Source organism: Chionomys nivalis, chromosome 24 (assembly GCF_950005125.1).
Source record: "Chionomys nivalis chromosome 24, mChiNiv1.1, whole genome shotgun sequence".
Classification (NCBI taxonomy): domain Eukaryota; kingdom Metazoa; phylum Chordata; class Mammalia; order Rodentia; family Cricetidae; genus Chionomys; species Chionomys nivalis.
Window position 1 is genome coordinate 41,423,716 of NC_080109.1, and position 24,345 is coordinate 41,448,060.

Here is a 24,345-nt window from a genome sequence, read left to right on the forward strand (position 1 = left end):
TGAGAATTCTGTGTTCTCATTTTCATGAATGTGTCTTTAGAGAAGGCATCTTACAGTGTCAACTGAGATTCTGTTTCTAGATACTTTAATAACCATTTTAAGACTTCTTTCTCTTTGATTGTAAATATTTAAAATTACTTCCCATTTTGTCTTGTTTTTCAGAATGTGTGCTTTATCACACCCCAATTTTTATATCAGTTCTACTGTTTGTTTTCTCAGCAAGTAAGTAAAATAAAGGTTTGTGTTTGTCCTTTTAGAAAAGTAATTTGTTCAAATCTTGACAAGTATTTAAACAAACTTCATTTATTTTGTTGTTGTATAAGTAAGTAGGTATATTTACTTAATTCACCTAACAGTCATAATATTTATTTTGGCTTTTAATTTGAAACTATTAATACCAAAATATATGTTAATTGTAGACTTTTTTCAAAAAAAAAGTCTCTCTTCATTTATTTGTATGTGTGTTTGTTTGTGCAAGGTTTTATGTACCCCAGGTGCCCTCTCACTGTGTAGTCAGGGACAATTTTGAACGGGTGGTCCTCTTGCCTCTACTTCCCAAGTGGCAGGATGACAGGTGAGAATTACCACCGCCACCTCCAGTAATGCTAAGTATTAGGTCCATCAAATACTCTTAGTAACTTCCCGACCTTAATAACTGACCGCTTGTACAAACTATCTGTGACCAAGAATTAACAGAGGTTCACTTTGTTTTGGTTTGGTTTTTTGTTTTGTTTTGTTTTGTTTGATTTCTGATCCTGAAGTCTTAAAAATTTGGGCATAACCTTAGTGATTTGGTTCAGGGATTACATAAATCTCACCTCAAAAACTGGCTTTCCATAATCACCCTTTCACATAGCTCATTGTGTATCTTAAAATGATCACTACATTACACAGTCTTCAGTTATGATTAAATTCATTAGTTCCGCCAGGCAATGGTGGTGCACGCCTTTAATCCTGACACTCAGGAGGTAGAGGCAGACTTATCTCTGTGAGTTCCAGGCCAACCAAGTCTACAAAAGCTAGTTCCAGAACAGATTCCAAAGCTATAGAGAAACAATGTCTCAAAAAGCCAAAAAAAAAAAAAAAAAAAAAAAAAAGATTGACTTGTTTTCATTTGCCTTTTCTTTTCTGGAAAGCAGCAGTCTTTAACTTGCTTGAGAAAACATTTTATGTTCTGATAAATTTATGTATTGAGTAGGTAAATGTGAAAATGTACTTTCACGCCTATTACATGATTTTCACGTTTTAGTGATCATGCATTATGCTTTTTTCCCCACTCAGTTTTTCATTTTTTTCCATTTTATTATCAGGGACAGGTTTCATAGCACTTATTAAAACATCCAGGAGCTCCTGTCAGTAGTACATTTCCCATAACATACAGCTCTGCCAGCTTGATGGTCTCCACATATTTGTAATGGCTGGAAGAGATGCCCCCAGCTTCCCAAGAGGTCTATTAGTTTTATAACTTCCCAGAGCTTTAGTTCATCAAGGTATTGATATCAGTGAGGGCCCTGAGTGTGCACACACCCCAGTTATGATCCACGGAAGATTATGAATGCCTCTAGGGAGGAATAATTCTATATGGTCTGTTCAATAAACTTTATGCACCTAAAAAAAGAGAAAAAGAAAAGGAAAAAATCATTCCTTTTCACAATTTCTTTTTTCCCCTATTTACAAGACAGAGCTTTAACTTTTAAATGCCTGCATAGACATTGATTACTAGCAATAGCTTACCTGAATTAAATACTTTAAGGTCATATGACAGTGGGAACCAGATATATTTTGACTGGGTTTTCAAATAGATAGTATTAATAAGTGTCTTCATTAAGGTGTATATTGCTATGATAAAACATCATAACCAAAAGCAATTTGAGAAGGACAGTGTTTATTTCACTTTCCAGCTCTCAGGCCATACTCCATCCCTGAGGGAAGTCAGGGCAGGAACTCAAGGTAGGAACATGTGGCAAGAAGTGAGACAGAGGCCATGGAGGAGCACTGCTTGTTGGCTTGTTCACTCAGCCTGCTTCTTAGACAACCCAGGACCACCTGCCCAGGGTTGGCATCGCCCAGAGTGGCCTGGACTCTTCCACATCAGTCCTTAATCAGAGCAATAGTGCCTACAGGTCAACATTATGGAGGCATTTTTTTCAGTTAAGCTTCCCTTCTCCCAGATACGTCTGGTTTGTATCAAGTTGACAAAAACCCATCAGCACAATGACAGTAGGAACATTGTGTGGATCCTAAGTAAAGAGTTAAAGCATTAGTACCAGTAGCAGCAACTAGAACACTTGAGAGGAAGAGATGGAAGACTTAAGCCACTTTAAAACAAAAAACAAAAAACAAAACAAAAAAAGGTTCCAGGGGGCTGGAGAGATGGCTCAGTGGTTAAGAGCCCTGGCTGCTCTTCCAGAGGTCCTGAGTTCAATTCCCAGCAACCACATGGTGGCTCACAACCATCTGTAATGAGATCTGGCTCCCTCTTCTGGCATTCAGGCATACATGGAGGCAGAATGTTGTATACATATAAATAAATAAAATCTTTAAAAAAAAAAAAAGAAGGTTCCATGGAAGGGGGCGAGGTTCAGTACTACAGGCAGTACAGATGAAGGATGAAGGTGGGTGGGGAAATGATGTGCAGCCCAACAGAGACACCCCAGGATCCTAGAATGCTTATAGGAGGACTGTGAAACTGCATCCTACTGACCAAACTGAGGAATTCTTAGATGGAGATCCAATTTACTACATTATGAAAACTAAAAACTTAATCAGTGAAATTTTTTAGTTCCACAGATATAAATCTAGGAACAGTATAGGTTCTATACTAAAACAAATCACATTTATTAATTGAAACTCTTTAAAATGGATTTTAGCATAAATTGAAAAATTAAGGTACATATTTTTAGTATTTTTCCATTATTATATGTGTAATAGAAATAATAATTTAGAATCTCAAAATTCCTCCAATTTATTTCTCTTTTAGACACTGTATGACAGCGTGTACCTGACTTTGTACAATATCTGTTTTACTTCCCTGCCTGTTCTCATATATAGTCTTTTGGAACAACATATAAACCCTCATGTGTTACAGAGCAAGCCTACCCTCTATCGGTATGTATTTCCCAATGTCGGATGTGTATAGGGAGCTCTTGGTATAAATACTAAAGCATAATTGTTGCATAGCTTACAGTGTTTCAATATTAAAGGGAAATTTTCCATAAGTTTCTGGTGTTTTTAAGAGTAAACACTTCAACTCTTGGAAGTATTCTACTCCATGTACACAAGAGAAGTTACTCGCTTGTTAATAGCATCGAGAGTTCCTAAAAATTGTTTACGTTCTACTATTAGATAATTTATTAGTGTTAAATGCAAGTGAAGGAGAATAACTGCAACTTTTTTCAGAACTCCCCCAAAACTAAGTGGTCCTAGAATGTCGAGTCTGTCAGGCCCAGCCACTGATCCTCATAAACTGTTGTAGAGGCTATAGAGCTGCCAGTCAGAGACATAACCAGTTATGGTGTGGAGTAGCTTGCTCTAGTTTACCAGGAAAACCATGACAGTCTGTTATTCCCAGAACGGTTAACTTCTCAACCAAAATAATGAGGCACCTTGGTGCTGACTTGAGCTTCTGTCTCACTAAGAGATCATCATGGCAGAGACTAAATGGGAGCAGACTATGATACAGATAATCAGGTTTTTCACAGTCACACTGAAGTATTGTGCCTGTGTTGTGTTTTATTATCAAATGAAAAGGTATTAGAATCCATTATATGAACTCTCAGCTGTTATAAATTATTAGAAATGATTGTTTGCAAATTTAGGTTTATTCTTTATGCTGATAATTTTAGTCATCTTAAAATCCTATTGTTTAAATTATCAGTTTAAATTAATTGCCTAGAAGATTAAAAAATTAATCTTAATGTGTTCCTTTTTCTTTAAAAATAATTGTAGGGACATTAGTAAAAACCGTCTCTTGAGCATTAAAGCATTTCTTTACTGGACCATCCTGGGTTTCAGCCACGCCTTCATTTTTTTTTTTGGATCCTATTTTCTCGTGGGGAAAGATACATCTCTGCTTGGAAATGGCCAGGTAAAAAAAAAGTGAGAATGCTTTAAAAATATTAAAATGTTGATAAATATGAACGTTTAAATCACTTCTCCGTAGCCTGACCCCCAAATGCTTTCTGCCTCACCTGTAGTTGAATGGGATGTCAACGTGCAGAGAGCTGGTCTTTTATGAGCTTACTCCTTACCCTCCGAAGAAGTCACCAAGTGTGACTTACACAAGCAAAATGCCGTCTGCATTCTTCCTAGGGAAATACAGTATAGCATGTCTTAAGTAAAATCAGACCCTCAGATTAGGACGTGGACTTCTTACTGGAGGTCAAAGTTGCCCCCTGCCGCCATATTCCTGAAGGCACTGCCTCTGGAGGATTCCAGCTGATACCATTGACTTTAGAATTTCCAAGTCTGCATATTTAAAGACTGAGAAGCATTGATTCAATAGGATTTCTACATTTTGTATCTTCTTGGTGGATGACAAGGTACCCTCAAATAAAGGAATGCTAATTGCTGCTCCATTGTTAATCATATATATTTACCATTCACTTTTTTTTATTAATTTTTTTTAATTAAAAATTTCTGCCTCCTCCCTGCCTCCCTTTTCCCTCCCCCCCCCACTCCCCACACCCCACTCCCCTCCCCCTCCCTCTCCAGTCCAAAGAGCAGTCAGGGTTCCCTGCCCTGTGGGCAGTCCAAGGTCCTCCATCCAGGTCTAGGAAGGTGAGCATCCAAACCAGCTAGGCTCCCACAAAGCCAGTACGTGCAGTAGGATCAAAACTCAGTGCCATTGTTCTTGACTTCTCAGCAGTCCTCATTGTCCACCATGTTCAGTGAGTCCAGTTTTATCCCATGCATTTTCAGTCCCAGTCCAGCTGGCCTTGGTGATCTCCCAATAGATCAGCCCCACCGTCTCAGTGGATGGGTGCCCCCCTTGCGGTCTTGACTTCCTTGCTCATGTTCTCCCTCCTTCTGTTCCTCATTTGGACCTTGGGAGCTCAGTCCATTGCTCCAATGTGGGTCTCTGTCTCTATCTCCATCCATCGCCAGATGAAGGTTCTATGGTAATATGCAAGATATTCGTTAGTATGGCTATAGGATCGGGCATTTCAGGCTCTCTCTCCTCAGCTGCCCAAGGACCTAGTTGGGTACATCTCTCTGAACCCCTGGGAACCCCTCTAGAGTCAAGGCTCTTGCCAACCCTAAAATGGCTCCCTTAATTAAGATATACATATTAGAGTACTACTCAGCCGTAAAAAACAATGACTTCTTGAATTTTGCATGCAAATGGATGGAAATAGAAAACACTATCCTGAGTGAGGTAACCCAGACCCAAAAAGAGGAACATGGGATGTACTCATAATGGGTTTCTAGCCATAAATATAGGACATTGAGCCTATAATTCGCTATCCTAGAGAAGCTAAATAGGAAGGTGAACCCAAAGAAAAACATACAGTTATCCTCCTGGATATCGGTAGTAGTCAAGATTGCTGGGCAAAAATTTGGGAACTGGGGGTGGGGGGGTGGGATGGGGGAAAGCTGAGATGAGGAGAGAAGTGAGAAGGGAAAGATAGGGAGAACTTGGGGGAATGGGATGGTTGGGATAATGGAAGGATGGATATGGGGGCAGGAAAGTATATACCATTCACTTTTTATGTTCTAGAAACTTTATCCTTTTTGGATACTTTAAATTTTAATAGCATCTGTGAGATTTACCCTCATTTTACAAATGATGTAAGGAGTCAGGGAGCTTAAGTAATTTGTCAAGTAATCACTATAGACATGTGTACATTAAAAACAAGTCAGCCTTTTACATAAAAGTCTAAATGAGTGTCAAGATTATGACTGTTTTGTAAACTAAATTCATATAAGCACATAATTATGGTCTTAATATAGAAATAAGATAATGATATTTCTTTGGGATTCTGCAGTTGATGGACTTTGTAAGTTTAGTCTATAAAGACCAAAAAATACTTCTGACTGAATTACTTACAGATAAATTCCATTTTTTATATGGAATTATTTGAAGAATAGTTCCACTGGCCATTTTATTTTCAGGTACTGGTTAAAGTTTAAAGACTTTTTTTTTTTTTTTTTTTTTTGCTTATTAAGATTTTTTTATCCAGACACATGATAGCAAACTTCCTATTTTAACTTCTGGTTGGAAATGTTTCAGAAAATAACTGTGGGTCAAGCAAGGTTTTATTACTATTTTTGCAGGGGCACAGGAATAAAGCAATCACAACTATATCATTCTAAGTAAAAACAATCTGATACACAGCTCTGAATTCTGAACCATCTTTGGATTTCTGGTATTACCCAAAGGGTCATTATCCAGAATAGTTACCATACATAATAAAGCCTCATTGTTGTTGTCTTCATTCTTGTAACTTTATTAATATTGTCAGAGTTCATGTATATATCTCTGAAATAATTCAGATAATTTTTATAAAGAGTAAAATTACTTTTATCTTACAGTGGAATTAATATCATGCTAATATATATATAACATATTAGTCTGTTCCTTGTGTTTAGATGTTTGGAAACTGGACGTTTGGTACTCTGGTCTTCACAGTCATGGTTATTACGGTCACAGTAAAGGTATGCCACCACATTAGAAAACTGCATACTTTGTCTGTATATCTCATATATAGTTTCCCTTTTGATTTTTTACAGTATATGGTTTCACTAAATTTTAATCATTCATTTAAATGTTGCTATAAATTCTTCTCTCTGTTTGAAAGCTTCATATAGTTTCAGTTGCAAATTTTGCTTCATTGTATATCATCTAAAATAGCACAGTGTATTTTGTGCCTTGGAGTTAAGGTAATATCATTACATGATATTTAATACTGCTTTCCCTCAGAAGGAAAATACTACACTATTTCCTATGAGACTCTTATTAATATTGTGCCTTCTAAAGAACTGTGATATGGGGATAGGACCTTCTAGACATCTATAATTGATATGTGTAATTCTTAAGTTTTATCTGGAAGTTAAACTAAATTACTTTATATTGCTGAAACATTTTTTTCTTTTAGATGGCTTTGGAAACTCATTTCTGGACCTGGATCAACCATCTTGTCACTTGGGGATCTATTATATTTTATTTTATATTTTCTTTGTTTTATGGTGGGATTCTCTGGTGAGTGATTACACTATGTCTTAATTATGTTGATTTAACTATAATGAACATTTATTATGGTGGGTTCCTTGATGACCAAATTCTGATCCTAATAGTTCTTAGAAACTATGCTGGTAAGTTCATTCCTTTGAATTGATCTTCATAATAATCCTATTGTCCTCATTTTTCTACATGAAAACTGAGCCTCTTGGTCACAAAGGTGAAAACAGAAGAAAGCTAGGCCATAAGCCATTTGTCTGACCATTAGTAGTGTTTTTTATACTAATCATATTATTTTTAAATTATTTTCTCATGTGTATAATGTCATAAAAACCCATTATCTTTTTATTGATAACATCTCTCTCAAAGGTTAATAGTATGTTTCATCTTCATTAAATGTAGATCATTTAATGCTTTTTGAAAGATTAACAATTATGCTTCCCTAAGATTTTTTGGTAAGTGATGGTCAACTGGTACCTTTCTTTTGGAAAGCATATACATTACATGTGTCTATTGTACCTTAGGTCCACTTACCAGGCAAAACTTTTTAAAGGTAAGCTCAAACAACTTGAATTGACTGATCATTACCTTCCGTAAAAGGGTCACAAAAGAGCACACGTATGCATATTGTTTGTCTGTAAACCTTGCCCTAATTGTTTCTATATTCCCTATAGTCTCTAGAAGTTGATATATACAAAAACCCAAAAAGGATACCTTTATAATACCATGATGTAGCATCTCTGTGTGTGTTTAAAGAAAAACCTAGCATTCAGTCTGAGATTTGGATAATCAGGAGGGTGGTGGTGGTAGTGGTTGTCATCGTCATCGTTGTTGTCATGACAGCCATGTGGACATCAGAGGACAACTCTGCAGCACCAGTTCTCACGTTTTACCTTTCCTGGGTTCCAGGAGAGTTCAGGTTGTCAGTATTGCACAGCGAGCGCTTTACCTGTCCCGGTGTTTCCTTTGTAGTCAGTAGAAAGTATTTCCTCACGCATTACTTCTGTAGTCTACATCAGTCTAGTCTTCATTATTCCTTTTATAACTTGCCAGGAAACTAGGGTGATCTAGTTAATAGCTTGCCATTCCCCTATTAATAAAAATTATAATTGTTAAAAATAATTAAACTGGATTTTACATTTTAATCCAGTCTATATTTCATTAGTTTATTTAAGTTTTTCCAGTTTCAATTTAGAAAATTTTCCTGGCACTCTTAAAATTGTTACTTTCAGTTGTTTAAGTTTTGCTGATGTCTTGATTTAACTTGTTAAATTTTTATTTCACTTGTTTGTTTCTAACACAACATCTCACTGTGTGTAGGCCTCAAACCCAGGGTTCTGCCTACTCTTGCATGTGTTTAGAATACTGGCATGTGATACTATGCATAGCCAGTGTTTGCTTTTAATGAGTCTACTATCTTTCTTTGCAGGCCATTTTTGGGCTCCCAGAATATGTACTTTGTATTTATTCAGCTCCTGTCAAGTGGACCGGTGTGGTTTGCCATACTCCTCATGGTTGTTACTTGTCTGTTCCTTGACGTTGTGAAGAAAGTGTTTGACCGACACCTTCATCCAACAAGTACAGAAAAGGCACAGGTGCGCACTTTCATACTTAGTACTCCTGTGGGAACAAAGCGCTGTAACTACAATTACAGAGTGCTTCTGTTGGAAAACACCTCTTCCTATAGCAGAGCATCTCCAATAGTTTTAAGTCTGTTGTTTTAATTTTTTCTTATTTTTTCTATTAATTTTTGTGACTGCTAGTAATTATAATTTAAATACCAGTTGTGTGCATACTGTGCATGTTTTCTGCTCTTGTGGGAACAGGTGTTTGGTATTTACAAAGCTTGTCCTGTGTCTGTCTCCCAGATGATGAATACAGCTCACTGACTTGTGTGTGTCCCATCCCTTTTCTGTCTACTTATAGATGTACTCCAACACAGTTGCTTTAAGTGACGAGTTCATCGCACTGCAGCCTTTGTCGAGGGCAAGGAATCAGCTGAGCAAACTTAGGTAGAGTAGGAGTAGATCCTTGTAACCCTTATGCATGCAAAGGTCAATAAATAATATTCAAAAGATGGGCAGATGCATCAATAAAGAGTCAAGTATTTTTGTTAGCACAGCTCTGTCTCTAATTTGACCTTAATTAATACATGTATTAAAATTTTAAAATGACATCCATTCTTCTTCAGAAAGAAAATTCAGATGAAAATTAAACATGAGGACAGAGAACTGTACCTGTTACATATGTCACACCTATTTTTTCTAGCATAATTCTAATGCTTCTGCTTGTCATAGTCATGCGTGTATGCTCCTGCATGTTGTCATAGTCATGCGTGTGCTCCTGCATGTCGAGTACTTAAAAAGTCATCACGAAGTTTAAACCTAAGTTGTAATAACTTGTAAGAGTTGCCTGTGTTTTTGTCTTGCCTTAATCTGTGATATAAATACGTGTGTGTGTGTGTGTGTGTGTGTGTGTGTCTTTGTATACTACAGTGGCTACATAAGTATCATACATCTTGGCTGTTCTTTATTGCATCTATAAGTTGAAATATATATTTTATATCTTATATTTAACTCTTACCTCCACAGCCATGCCAATTTGGAAGTTTACCAAAAAAAAAAAAAAAAAAAAAAAAAAAAAAACTAGCCTCAAGATGTCTTTTGATAGAAGGAAATGCAAGCTGAAATCCTAGAACTTTTAGTATTATAAAATGTCAAAAAAAATACGTTTGTTTGCTTTTTGTTTGTTTCGAAACAGGGTGTCTGGCTGTACTAGAACTCATTGTGCACACCAGGCTGGCTTTAAACTCACAGAGATGTACCTGTCTCAGCTTCGTGAATGCTGGGATTAAAAGCATATGCCACCAGTCTGACAATTATGTGTATTTTAAATTATTTTTTATTCTCAAAAGTTCTAATTTATGTGTATTCACTTGATCAAATGAATAGCTTTGATATAAGACCATTTAACTGTCAGGTGATATGAGTTTATAATTTAAAAGGTGTTTTAAAGTTTTACTAACCTTTTTGTGTTTTTATTCCTACTTTTAAATTTTTTCAGATATTTTTCTTTGAATGATAGCTACAATAATTATGTATAGCAAATGAATGGTAAATCATTTTTTATATTTACAAGATCTGTAATGAAGGTTTGATTTTTACTTTTGGTTGAGGCAAATATGTATCCCTCACTTTTTTGAATAGCTAATTTTCTATAATCAGTGGCTATCTATCTTATACTAAAGACCTGCCAATAGAAGAGTTTATTATATAAAAGAACATAGGCCAGCTCTTGTTAAAGGATGATAACTTACACTGTGATTAATCATATTGTTGTGAATTTGTAGTTTTACATATTTTGTCTTAAAACAACCCCTTTTTTAAAAAAGCAATACTAGACATAAAAGAATGAGGAAAGCAATGTGCAGTGAGACCCCAGGTATTATAATATTGTAATAAACTAGTAATATTAACATTCCTCGGAAAGATTGCCATGAAAACAGGACCTTTGGGTGAGATGTCACTGAAGAAGAATCTACTGCTCTCCTCACAGCTGGCCTGAGCGCTGGTGCCACACTCTACTCCTTCTAGTGTGCTGCGGTATGCGCATCTCTGCGTGCTCCCCTTCCTGGGAGTGTGCTGCGGTATGCGCATCTCTGCATGGTCCCCTTCCTGGGAGTCTAGGATCGTTATATAGCACATGGGTGTTTTATACTGTTCACTTCAAATCAGCAGCAAAGAAAAACAATAAGAAGATACTATTCTCAGCCAAATCCAGACAGAAACAAGTTGACCTTTGCTGGGCTTGATATCAAGAGGGCTCAGCGGTTAAGAGCAATGGCTGTTCTTTCAGAGGACGTGGGTTCAGTGCCCAGCACTCACCTGGTGTTTCAGCTATTTGTAACTCTAGTTCCAGGGGATCCAACACCCTCTTCTGGCTCCACAGGCACCAGGCTCATTCATACATGCAAGCAAAACACTCATACACATAAAAAAATTAAATCTATGTTTATAAGTTGACATTCCCTAAAGAAATATTTCAACTTAATTTTATTAACAAGTAAATTATGCCCTCTTTCTACAGTTGCTGTTTATGGTCATGTGACCCTTCTGCTCTCCAGCCCAGTTAAAAGTAGAGCAGTGACCTAATGAGAGTGCAGATGAGAAAACAAATGCTAAGTCTTGGTGACACTGAGTTTTACAGAAGAAATAGAATTTAACCAAAGGAAACTTGGCTTTTACTAGGCTGTGTGCTTCTCAGAGCTTTGCACTGTCTTCATATGGTATGCTTTGCTATATTCTCCAAGAAGCTCCTTGTCTCTCTCTGTCCTGTTACAGTAACTGTGCTGTTGTGTGAACTTACGTCTGTGCCCCACAGATTGTAGACCAACCTACTACTTTGATTTTAAACTGTGCTGTGAGAGTATTATTCTGAATATAAGACTTAATGCTTTTCTGTCCTTCTAGATGGAAGAAGATAAGGGTTCAGTCGGCTCAGCATATGAATTTGCTGAAAGCCAGCACAGAGGGGAGGACAGTAGGCACCTGCTAGCTGAGGCTTGCAGCCAGCAGGACAGTTGTTGCGTGCACTAGGTAGTACTTTGTTGGGCCTTCTTGGGGACTCCTGTACTGCATTCTTATGTTTTGGGTATGCCATGGAGAACGGGCATCACATTTCCATTCCACTGTGCTGATTCTTCCCTGGTCCTCCTCTGTTGTTTTGGCTTAGTTCTTTTCCTTGTTTGTATCCCTTCATTCTTCATGTTTATCCTGAATTTCTTATTTCTTGGGATCTCCAGTGATAAATCACACTTCACTTCAGATTCTGTCATAGTGTGGTGTTTTCACAGCCTGTTATCTCAGTCCAGAAGTTATTCCTTTCCACTTCTTTTGAAAGTATGTCATACCTCATCATTTTGAAATCATTACCTCCTTTGTGTAATTTTTATGCATTTTAATAGAGACACTGAACTACTGAAGTCCTCCTCTCTTGGAGTTGAATAATCAAATGAGCAAGTGTGCTTAGACTGAGTAACTGGCTTTCCATTAACTGGCATTTCACAGAGGTGTCTTTCCATATATTTTTCTAGTTGTATCTCTGTAGAAACATTAATTGTTGGCTGCAGATGGCTCAGTGGTTAAGAACACTTGCTGTTCTTGCAGAGGACCTGGGTTTGGTCCCCAGCACCCACATGATGACTCACAACCATCCCTAGACATGTCCATGTACACACACATACATAGATGCAGGCAAAACACTCATATGAAATAAGTAAATCTTAAAAGTATTGATTTTTATGGGAATAGTTTGCTCCCCTTTTGAACAATAAATCCAAGCTACTTCTAGGTATAATTAGGATATGAACATTTTGGGTTGTAGTACTTATAAATACTACACCAGTCATTCTCTTTTTCCTTAATTGTCATTTTATTGTGATTTCTGTTTAAGAAGATACTGTAGCTCATCTAGAATAAGCAAATCAAGAAACCTGAAGACAAAGCCACTTAGAATATAAATCTGATCAAGGAACATACAGTAATTTGAAAAATATGAATTATTCCATGAGACTTAAAGTAAGATTCCTTTAGCAAATTGCCCTCAGTGGGGGCAGTTAATTGGTTCTCAATCAGTAATAGTACCAGTAGCAGTAGTAATTCAGAAGAAATTTAAATGAATTCTAAATTTTCACTTTGTTATGTTTCAAGAGATTATAGTTAGGTGCCTGGAGATGTAGCTCAGTTGGTAGAGTGCTTGCCTAGCCTGCACAAAGCCTTGAGCGCAGTCCCACCACTGCATAAACTGGGCATGGTGGCATGTACTTCAGTCTTGAGTCAGAAGGGTCAGGAAAGAGTTTAAGGTCAGCCTGGGATCTGTGAGACCCTGGAATTTATTTATTTATTTTAAATATTTACTTATTATGTATACAATAGTCTATCTGCATGTATCCCTGAAGGCCAGAAGAGGGCACCAGACCTCATTACAGATGGTTGTGAGCCACCATGTGGTTGCTGGGAATTGAACTCAGGACCTTTGGAAGAGCAGGCAATGCTCTTAACCGCTGAGCCATCTCTCCAGCCCGAGACCCTGGAATTTATAAGTCAAGTTTCTCCTTTTCACCTAAGATATGAACTTACTCTTTCCATTATATTGGGGAATTTTAATGTTTAACAAATACTGATGCTCTCCATTAACCTAAATTCCCAGCATATATTGTTAAAGAACGAGTTGAATAAATATATTATTTATATAAAAGGGCTCTCCAGTCTCCTCTGAAACTAGTAATAAGTCAATTATTAAAATGTTTATATAATAATACAATTTTTTATATTTTTATTTTTGCATATGTGTGGTGTGTGTGCATATGTGGAATATGTGTGCATGTGTCTGGGGGTGTTTAGGCATGTTCGTGTGTGGAGGGCCCACGTCAATCCTGGTGGTTATCCTCAGTCTGTCTCTACTTTATCCAGCAGGATGGGTCTTGGTCTCTCTCTCTCTCTCTCTCTCTCTCTCTCTCTCTCTCTCTCTCTCTCAATTTTATCTGTTTCAACTGATTTAGCTAGCCAGCTTACTCTAGGAAAAGGCGCCCTTGTCCACTTTGCCACTGCTGGAGTTAGACAAGCTGCTGCCCCCAGGACATTTCTGTGGGCGCTGGGCTCTAGTGTGGTCTCCATGCTTGCACAGCAAACTCTTTGCCTGCTGTGCTCTCTCCTCAGCTCCCAGTAAATGGAGTTTTTAATTATATGCTTATTTTTGTGTTGAAATGAGGCAACATGTATAGAAATACCTCTCTAGAAAGCTCCCAAGACAACGTGGAGACACTTCATTTATGTTGTAAATGTCTTTCAAAGCTTTATCATTTTGGAGTTGTTTGTTTCACTTAGAGGGGAGAACTGAAGGGTGACTAAGAAAATTGTAAGCTGGAAACAGGTTCTGGATCCAGGAGTTTTGGAATAAGATGGCCAGCTCTCTTATGAAAAGAGAACGCTCTCGGGTTTTTTTTAGAAAATTTGTGATTTTTAACAAAATTTGAAATTCAGCAATAATTTTTTATCTGATTTCACATCAAAAAGAAAGCATTTCTCTAAAAACAAACCTTAAGTCTAAACAAGGTACATATAGATATTTATGTGTATATATATATATGTTGTTTGTTTATACATATATATTAATTCCATTGATGTGGAAGCAAGGAGAATAAGTCAGAATTTATATCAGAAGTCAAAATCTATAAAAATGGATATTTTTCACTGGGTAGCCATAGCCATATTGAGCATCCGTGGGGTGAAGTCAAGGAATGTTGCCTAGGAACCTGGAATCAGGTGTAACAGAAGAGTGTGACCTACTAATTAATGATCAGATGTCTGCTATACTCAGAGCTTATTCTTGGTGCAACCAGATGAGATCTCACACCATTATTTTTTGTGATTCCATAAATCGTAATATATATATTACGAGATATATATATATATCCCCTCTTAATACATTGAATGAACTGAAACTGCATTCCCACCCCCATTACACTGGCTGCTGTAACTCTGGGTTCTCCCCTGAGCTCTTCCTGGATAAGGAGATTGTTGATATCCCTCTAGCAAAGTGATAAAGCATGGTGGTTTGCTGGGGAGGGCTTTCTGTGGAGAGCTGTGCAGTATTCAGCATTTACAATGCACCTGAATTTTTCTCATCCCTGTTTGTTTTATTTCTCTGGAGGGTGCTTTTATTTCTTTCACTAGATAACCTGAAAAGGGCATTCTGTGTACTAGTTTTAAAACACTTGCTCTCTTGGATGTGTAGGATTTAACATTTGGCCATAGGTTTATGTGATGTAGGACAGATTCCTAAAGCCAGATACAGATTCAAACATTATATTGCACATAGATGGACACTAGCATGCAAGTGGCCTGTGGCTGTGACTTTCGGGGAATCTTTGTCAGTTGGCTGGACAGCAGCTATGAGCAAAATGTAGGACCTTAAACTTGAAGTTCCAGACAAGACCCTTCCTCTCCAGTTCTTGGATAGCTCAGTACTTCCTAAATAAAGTGCCAAAAGATCAGGTTTTAGGTTTGTTTTTTTTTTTTAATATCCTTTCCTTCTAGTACCAATACTGTTAAGCCTGTGATAGAAATGAAGTTATGCTTGTGATTAAATATGCTCTAGATTTTCTTAACTCTGTCTCTCCCAGGTCAGAAACACTTGGTTCATACCCGGTGGCAGTCTTTGCGGGTTAGCATTGAGTCGCCAGTCTCACTGTGCCTCACACTGCTGTGCTGACCTTTCGCCTTTCCCTTTCCCTTACCCTCAGCTCACTAGATGAGTGCAGGATTGCTTCATCTCAGAACTGCCATGGTGCCTTCTCAGTTGACTTTCAGGGTTTCTACCATTCAAGGGATACTGCAAACCAGTAAACAGAATCCAGAGAGATTCCTTCCCATTGGAGTGAGATAGTAGCATTTAACCAGGCCCACAGGATGAACAGCACCCCCTTCAGCTGGTGAGGAACTTATGGCGGGGGCGGGGGACATCCTCCCATCAGGAAAGAAGCCTGAGTCCAGTGCTTTGCCTCAGCATGATCGTGTGGGAGCACAGGAGTCAGCAAAGCCTAAACTGATGAGAACCTGTTACCTAAGCCGGCATTACCGCATTCCTCTATTGTACATTTACATTACTTCTATGGTAGTGAGTGGTTCCTGGTACATTGCGGGGGTAATGGAGCAGTTCCTTGAGTAGTTGACCAACACAAAATGGATTCCATTTTGTGTGTGTGTGTGTGTGTGTGTGTGTGTGTGTGTGTGTGTGTGCGTGTGTGTATGTGTATACTTGTATTGTTTTGGTATTTTTTGCCCTACTGGGTTTTTGTTGGTTTTTTTGTTTTGTTTTGTTTTGTTGGGTTTTTTTTGTTTGTTTGTTTTTTTGAGACAGAGGGAAGGAGAGAGAGAACATGAAGTTGGGTGGGTAGGGAGGTGGGGAGGATCTTTGAGGAGTTGGGGGAGGAGAAAGAACATGATCAGAATGGTGGGCTTAGGCTGCACCAGCTGAGGCTTAAGCACATTTATGACACTCTAAAGTCTGTTTGAAGCTTCGTTGGGTTAGCGTTTCTCAAGCTACTTATTTGGTCAAAGGAACACCTCTCCTTTTTAAAATGAAATGTTTATGTAAATATCTCACAGAACACAATTAAAGTAGTAGTGCATTAAACTAAGTCCTAAACTACAATGTGTTAATTAAAGAATATATGAGGTTTGCTTTCTCAGTGCTTAGCAGAGCCCAGGGTTTGGGTGTGACCAGGCACTTGGAAAACAAGAAACCCTGTCCTACTCCCACCACTTGGACTGAGCAGGGACTCCATACATGGATATTATAGGACTCCACCATTTGCTTGCTTTCAGAATATCAGGTTATTTACATTTCATATGTGTGTCTCTGTCCATTGTGAGTTTCCACAGTGTCTTCTTTTACCATGCCTACATGGCATATGGTGATTCCCAACCCTGTAAATGAGAACTTGACCAAATTTATTTTATCATTCCTCGTACAGGACATTGTATACATAAAGGAAAATAAATTCAAATAAATTCTTTTAATTTGCACTCAAAAGATAGATGTAGATGGATTTTGTGATATCAGGGCTAGCCTGGTCTATTCACTGAGTTCCAAGCTGCCTAATGAGATCCTGACAGAAGGAACAAACAGAAGAAAAAAAAAGAATACTCTACAACAGGGTTGGGATTCATTCAGCCATATAGTCAGACCATTTACTCTCATTTTAATAATTAATGTTAGTAGTATGGGGTTGAATTATGTTGCTGAGCCTATTTATTCCTGAATCAATATAAATCTTATAAATTTGATAAATTCAACTTTAAATCTTATTAGTCCTAGTAACTTGCTTGACTAATTTCAGTCCATGTGCCACCTACTCCATACTAAAAAGATAACTTGATAATCAACATGGATGGCACCTTAGAGTTGTTCAGCACAGCTTAAAACCTTAAAGGGCACTATGTGCTGGGTATTTGTTCCTGGCATATAAGAAACACTACTGAAGTTCCTACTGTATTGTTGACCTTATTCTTAACAGATGATGTACATCCTGCCAGATAATTTCCAGTCTTTACGATAGTTTATACTCCACTGTTCTCAGTTGCTGGATATTTGTTCTTTAATCTTAATTGCAGGAACATTTCACCTAAGCAAACTGCAGGATGAGTTGTAGTTGATATAAGCCAAATTGACCATAGCAAATTAAGTGACAAAATAATAAATTTGTACAGACTTAAACACCTATCTATTCATCTTTATACCATTATTTAATTGGGTTTCTGATTAGGACACAAGGCTTTTAAATGTTTAAATTTATGAGTGTACACCAAAGAATTCTGTACTTTCCATATTGTAGTAAGCCATGTATGTTTGTATCATTCACTTTGTTTGAAATGCTTGTTCTGATTTCATAATGGTTTTGTGAAGTTCAGATCTACGAATAACTAACTTACGTTCTTCTGCAGCTTGCTGAAGCACATTCAAGTGTCAAGTGCTTGGACTCCATGTGCTGTTTCCCAGGAGAGACCCCATGCACGTCTGTTGGAAGAATGCTGGAGCGAGTCATAGGAAGGTGTAGTCCCAACCATATCAGCAGGTGCGACATTTCACTTCATGGCCTTTGCTGCAGATGAGTGTCCTGTAAAAGGACAGAAAGACCTGCAGATAGCAGTGAGTCCTCTGGCTTTACCCAGCAAACCAGGGTAAACTTATTTCCGGGCCTGGAACACCTCTGACAGCTCGACCAGAACCTGATATGGAAGACATGTTCTATAAGTGTTATGAAGAGTATTATCCTCTTTCAAAGAACAAAATATTTGGCAACTTTCTTATTGCAATAAGAATCTCAGGGCTGGAGAGATAGGTCTGTGGTTGAGAGTACTGGTTGCTCTTCCAGAGGATCAAGGTTTAATACTAACCATCATAGTAGTATACACTGGTAATCTCAGCACTTGGGAGGCTGGGGCAGAAGGATTGCAAGTTCAAGGCCTTCCTAGATGACTTAGAGAGACCTTGTGTCAAAATTCAAAAGTAATAGAGGGATAGGGTATAGTTAATTTCAAAGCACTTGCCTAACATGTTGGTGGACCTGGAAGGGGAGGGTGCGGGAAAGGAAGAGATTATTAGTTCCTAGATGTTTCAGGTGTTTAATATTTTGTTAAAGTGAGTGCACGTGTGCTTTGAAAAGATGAAAAACAAAAGATACATTGCCTGATAATTTTTCTCTGTAAGCAGTGTTTGAAAAGAGGGAAAACAAATGCTAGAGTCTTGTAGATTAGAATTGGACATTGTACTGCACTGGCGTGTAGGCAGTTAGAATTAAAGGGATACTGTTTCCCTATACTCGGTGAGACCTATTCATATTCTCACTCTTACTTACTTTCTAATTGTTGGCTGCCTAGTACCTACCTGCTTGAGTTCTCAGTGTTTGAGAGAGTTGTAAACAAGACTCTCCTTAAGTCAAGGTAAGGGTCCCAGGCTTCTCTACACACCATAAAGATGAGACTACTGTCAGTCCCACTCTGCTTACTTTCTGTCAGTCACCGATTAGGCTTATATGCAGAGTCAGCCATTGGAAACAAGATGCTGGATACAAAGGAGTCAGGACTTCTAGCTTTAACCCTGTCTAGGGGAGGTGGAGACCCTGGCAGGAGGTGCATGCTGTGTGTTTAAAGTTACACGCTTTCAGTTTTTATAAAATTACTTGGTAATTTTGATACTGTCCTTGGGCTAAGGGCATGTGTTTTAAGCATGACAGATTGTGGAGTTTTTACTTCATCTTAGGTTAATTCCAGCTAATTCAAAGTGACATCTGCAAGTGAATATTATATATTGAATTGCTTAGCCTAAGGCCTTGACAGTCAGCCAGTAGTTAATTCTTCAGATTAGTAAAGAATCTGCAAGTGTCTTCTGATGCTAACCATTTATGACATTCAGGCTGATTAAGCTAAAATCCTTAGAGTAGAATTTATACCCAAAAGTGACCAATAATATGAATGCTTCATTCTTAGGCTTTTAGTAGGTAATGATTTTTTTTTTTCTGTAATGTCAAAATACAAGCTGACTTGATTTTCAGTAAAACTGAATGTATGGGGTTTTGTTGCTGCTGTTTTGTTTTGTTTTGTTTGTACTTTTTGCTATTTGTGTGTGTGTGTGTGTGTGTGTGAGAGAGAGAGAGAGAGAGAGAGAGAGAGAGAGACAGAGACAGAGACAGAGAGACAGAGACAGAGACAGAGGCGGGGGTGACTGGAGTAGCTCCTGGGTATGTTTATTTTTAGGATTAGTGTGGTTTGAGACTCTCCTATTTAAATCTGCTTCTGTAAATTTTTCTGCTAAAGATTTGTCTTGAGAAACCTATTTTTTATTAGATTACTATTATTTGAAGCTTTCTGTGGGGAAAGTTAGTGTGAAACCGGAGGTAGATGTCAGTGCCCCCAGTGCTATTGAGGCGGCTCACAACTAAGCCCAAGACCCGCAGTTTGCCAGGGCTGCTCACCAGTGAGCCTGTGGAACCTGCTTATCTCTGCCCAGTGCTGGCATCACAGGCTCCCACAGCCATGCTTGGCTTTTTATGTAGTTGCTGGGGTTCCAAACTTAAGTTCCTGTGTTTGCATTGCAGACCCTTTATCAGTTCCCCAACATTCATCTCTCTAGCACCTGGATGTGTATAAATTCTTAATAGTATACTTACTACGTACTGAGTTACTAAGATTTCAAAAGCGCCTTATGTTTACTACCTAGAGAAATGTGCTGAAAGTGAATGTGTATATTTGGGCTAATTTCTGTATGATAACTAACTAAACAGCATAATTTTTCTCAAGCATTTGTATAATCTAGAGTAGGGTTCAGTGCTAATTTGAAGAACTCTTTAGCATTTAGAAATAAATTGGTGATTATTTTAAAATTTAAATTGTATTTTAATTTAAATTGTATTTTGTTCCCACATTTTAGGTTCTGGTTTGTTGTTAGTTTGTTTTCAACTAACCGTGGATTATGGTGAGCCAAACTTTTCTCTTGTTGTTACTTTAAGGTTGTGGAGTGCGTCGGATCCTTTCTATACCAATGACAGGAGCATCTTGACTCTCTCCCCAATGGACTCATCTACTTGTTAAAGGACAGGAGAACTCTGTGGGGACAAGTTCCCTGTCCTCAGATTTGGGGTCATTCTATAAGAGGCCACACTGGCTCTGAAGTTACTGTCTGAAATCTCTGGAGGAGTTGAGAGCTTCTTGGAGTTCGCAGGAAACAGGTCTTCTCCATTCTCTTTCATTTGAATGTGAGCTTACTAAAATTTGGAAATAAAGAGATACTTCCAATCTCTTTGTTTGGTTTGTCCCTTCTGCTCAAGGGACTTCTGGTGGCATTACAGCCTTTGCTGGAGCCACTATACTTTAATATCAAGATAGAAGAAAAGGGTAACTCCTGGGTGTGTGTATTTTTAGGATTAGTATGGTTTGGGACTCTTCTATTTAAATCTGCTTCTGTAAATTATGCTAAAGATTTGCCTTGAGAGCTCTATTTTTTTTATTAGATTATATTTGAAGCTTTTCATGGGAAAAGTTAATGTGAATATTAAGGAATTTGGTCCTTCAGTGACCTGTGTAGTTAATTCATTTGTGCTTCTTAAGTCACAGCAAATATGGAGAACACATTTCTAACCATTGTCTTCTTCAGTGTTGGTTGAAAGCTTGGACCAACCCCAGACTTCTTTAATGAAACTAACACAGCCAGGGAAGCTAATCTAAGAAGGGCACAGGGAGTTTGACATCTCATGTCCAAGTCAGAGGTAAAGCCATTCACTACACTTCAAATTGGTGTTTGCTAACATTTTTGTAGTCACATTTGTAAAGTCTGTAGTGGGTAGATAGATACCATTGTCTCACATTTAATTTACTGAATCTGTCCTATCTTTTGCATGCTTCAACTGGCTATTATATTTCACCCCCTCCCCAATTACCTGCTCCCTCTCCAAAGACTCTGTTCATAATTTTATAACAATGTTGTAAAGTTCAGATGTATCAATAAAAAAACAAGTTGAACAGTGTTTATATATTTCAAATACATTGAATTATACAAATTAAAGTATAAGCCATAAAATCTTTCCATGTCCCACTTAGGATTACTCTTGACTTTCTGTAAACCAGCCTTTAGAATAAAGGATTTTTGTTAAGAATCTTGTTATTTTTAGGTTATTGTATGTTATCTAAGTTAAAGCAGAGTGCCACAATAAAGTGAGTTGTGCTTATATTCTCATTGTAAGGTATGGTTGTTGAATGAAAATAAAACAAAGTTTAAGATGCTAAATTTTGTCAGCAAAAAATGAATTTTATCAGCAATAAGTCAGTATGCTATGGATGATTAATCGTACATATTATTCTTAATTTCTTGAATCTCAAATTTTAGTTTGCAGATCTCTATCACTGAGAATTAATTGTTTTATGTAGAAGTAGTGTTTTAAGATTTGTGAATGATTACTAGAGAACTGGCATCTAGCTCTGAGCATGTGATTGTGTGTGCACCTGAGGTCATAGAAAACAGAGCAGTGAGTTTTTGTCAGTTCCTCTGAGAAGATGGTGATTGCTTGAGATTGTCCTGCGGCTCTCCACTCATTGCTCCTCACGTGGGTGGGACTTCGGGCCTGTGCTGGGAAGGCAAGAATCGCAGAGTAATGAGAACTGTCTGTTTGCAGATTAACTGTTTGCTTATCTGTTTAACTAATGCAAGGCTATTATCCATGTTATCTGAATATTAACTTTCATAAATAGCCCTTTTTAACTTAAACATTACAGAATTATATTTATGATGACCTATTCTGAAAATACTCTTATTTATATTTTAGAGATGATATATTACATATACATTCAGTGGGATAGATGATAGAAAGATAATAGATGTTTTATCCCTTAGAATAAAGAGCATACATGCAACAAAATGACATTGAATGGGTATGCCTTCCATGTCTTATGGTGTTGATTATTGACAGAGTACTACAAAGTCACCATGAGAAGACCAGCATTCAGCTGGCCAACATGTGGCCTAGCATTGAGTGGTAGTAATTTTTATTTTTATATCATTTTTATTTAGTTAAGAAGACTTCCTTTTTTATTCTTTTTTAAATAATTTTTTAAAATGTTATATGCATTGATTGGTGTTTTGCCTGTGTATGTCTGTGAGAGTGTTGAATTTCCTAGAACTGGAGATACAGACAATTGTGAGCTGCCATGTGGGTTCTGGGAATTGAATCTGGGTCCTCTGAAAGAACAGTTAGTACTCTTAACCATTGTGCCATCTCTTCAGCCCTCTTTTTTTTTTTTTTTAAGTGGTGCTGAGGATCAAATTCATGGCTTTATGCATGCTTAGGAGATGCTCAAATGCCAGCATAAGCCTGCACCTGCAGCCTATATTCCACATAACAGTGGATAGGTTGGGGGATAACTTAGTGGTAGAATGTTTGGCTAACGTGTTTGAAGTCCTCGATTCCATCCCCAACACCACAGTAAACAAAATAAGACATCCACTGATATGTATACTCATTCTGCTTTGTAGCTCAGAACAACTGCTTTCAGGGAGGAATATTATCTACTCTCGAAAACATGGTTTTCTTGTATTCACTTAGGAATGTAATAATGCAGTGGAGGCTTTGTTTTGCTTTTGGTTTTGTAGTATTCTGGTGCTATTGTTTATATGATAAAAGTTTACTACAAAATGCCAGAAGAGCTCCCCTTGCATATTTCTGTCCAAGTCTTTGGATAGGTCAATACTAATAACCAACTTCTTTTCTCTATCAAAGGACAATAAATGCCAAATGTTACTGTTAGTTTCCCAATGGTCTCAGATCTGAAGGCTAGACCTGGAAATAATGGCAAGCATCAAGTTAGTTGGCACAGTTGCCAGTCAGCACCCTACCTGGCTTTAGCATTACAGACTTGCCCAGAGTTAGCTGTGAGCCAATGAGAACTGCCACTGTCAAGGATTGCTGTGGGGTAGGAGAGATGCATAGTTTATGGTTTTGTTGCCTCTACCTCTTCTTTGGGTCTGAAATCTGGAATGCAGAAAAGCTCCCAGAGTTGACCTAAACCCGAGCAATATTTTGAGACAAATCTATCCTGAGATTTGTAACTAGACAAATCGCCCTATGGAAAAACCTGTGGTTAATCCTGCCATTAGTTAATACTAATGAACTGAGGTTATTTCTCTTGCACAATATTCAGGAACTGAACTTTTCTGAGATGCTTGAGACTCTTGTTGGACAGAGGTTAAAGCTACTAAAACTTTACAACTAAAAACAGAATCCTCAAAGTAAGTTTGGAGCCTGGGGGGAAAGGAATCTTCTATATTCGTGTATACCCTGTCCAGTTTGGAATATAAGCAGGTATAAATTAGTCAACCAAAGAGATATATGTTGTATTAATTTTGACTTCCCTTTATAGGCATTTTTATTTCTATTTTAAAATGAATCATTTATATAAAATTGATGCATTACTAAAGTGCTATTTGATGCACACTAGGTTGAATGATATTCCACAAAAATAAACCATCCCTGGTAATATGTTTGTGGTGATAAGTGCTAGATTCTTGTGAGGAGTGAGTAGCTGGAGTCATGGCAGCAGTGTCGAGTGTTGGCCGCAGACTCTGTGGCGTCTAGGTCATCCTTTCAGTGTCTGATCATCAATAACCATACCGTACTGACTGTACATCTCTAATCTTTTCACATTTATGAAATTTATCAAATAAAAATTGTCTGATATTTGAGTGCTTCTCCATTATTTGAATTCATCCTTTGTCTTCTCATCATAACCAGCAGTGCCAAGGTTGCTTCAGGTTAGTTTCCCAAGTTAATTCTCCATTATTATATAGAAATATCATGGCTTTCACTGGCTGTATTGGTGTGTGGGTTGCTTTTTGACATAAGGTTTTACTCTGTAGCCTGGCTGACATGGAACTTACGTAGAACAGGCTGACCTTGAAACTCATCTGCTTCTGCCTCGTGAGGAACGGTGTGTGTCACAATGCCTGGCATAAAATAATGGTTTTTAAAAAGAGTAACTGTGGGATTAGAGATGTGGCACTTTGTGTAAAGCACTTATTGTTTAAGTGTGAGTATCTGAGTTGAGATCACCAGAATT

At 37.7% G+C, this 24,345-nt stretch overlaps 1 protein-coding gene across 9 annotated transcripts in view; it reads left to right on the forward strand.

The window, feature by feature from the left end:
- Positions 1–23,902, forward strand: part of Atp11b (ATPase phospholipid transporting 11B (putative)) — a 98,781-nt gene extending 74,879 nt beyond the window's left edge. The window contains exons 23-31 of one of the 9 annotated variants that reach the window (XM_057756767.1): positions 163–222; positions 2,981–3,108; positions 3,949–4,087; positions 6,592–6,657; positions 7,098–7,201; positions 8,610–8,775; positions 9,107–9,192; positions 17,686–17,816; positions 20,250–23,902. In XM_057756767.1, coding sequence (XP_057612750.1) covers positions 163–222; positions 2,981–3,108; positions 3,949–4,087; positions 6,592–6,657; positions 7,098–7,201; positions 8,610–8,775; positions 9,107–9,192; positions 17,686–17,788 — 852 coding nt within the window. In that variant the 3' untranslated portion in view covers positions 17,789–17,816; positions 20,250–23,902. Of the gene's footprint in view, positions 1–162; positions 223–2,980; positions 3,109–3,948; positions 4,088–6,591; positions 6,658–7,097; positions 7,202–8,609; positions 8,776–9,106; positions 9,193–11,266; positions 11,618–11,649; positions 11,776–15,482; positions 16,102–17,685; positions 17,819–20,249 lie in introns of those variants that run through there. The other 8 variants (XM_057756769.1, XM_057756771.1, XM_057756768.1 and 5 more) reach the window with 8 other exon arrangements.
- The last annotated feature ends 443 nt before the right edge of the window (positions 23,903–24,345 follow it).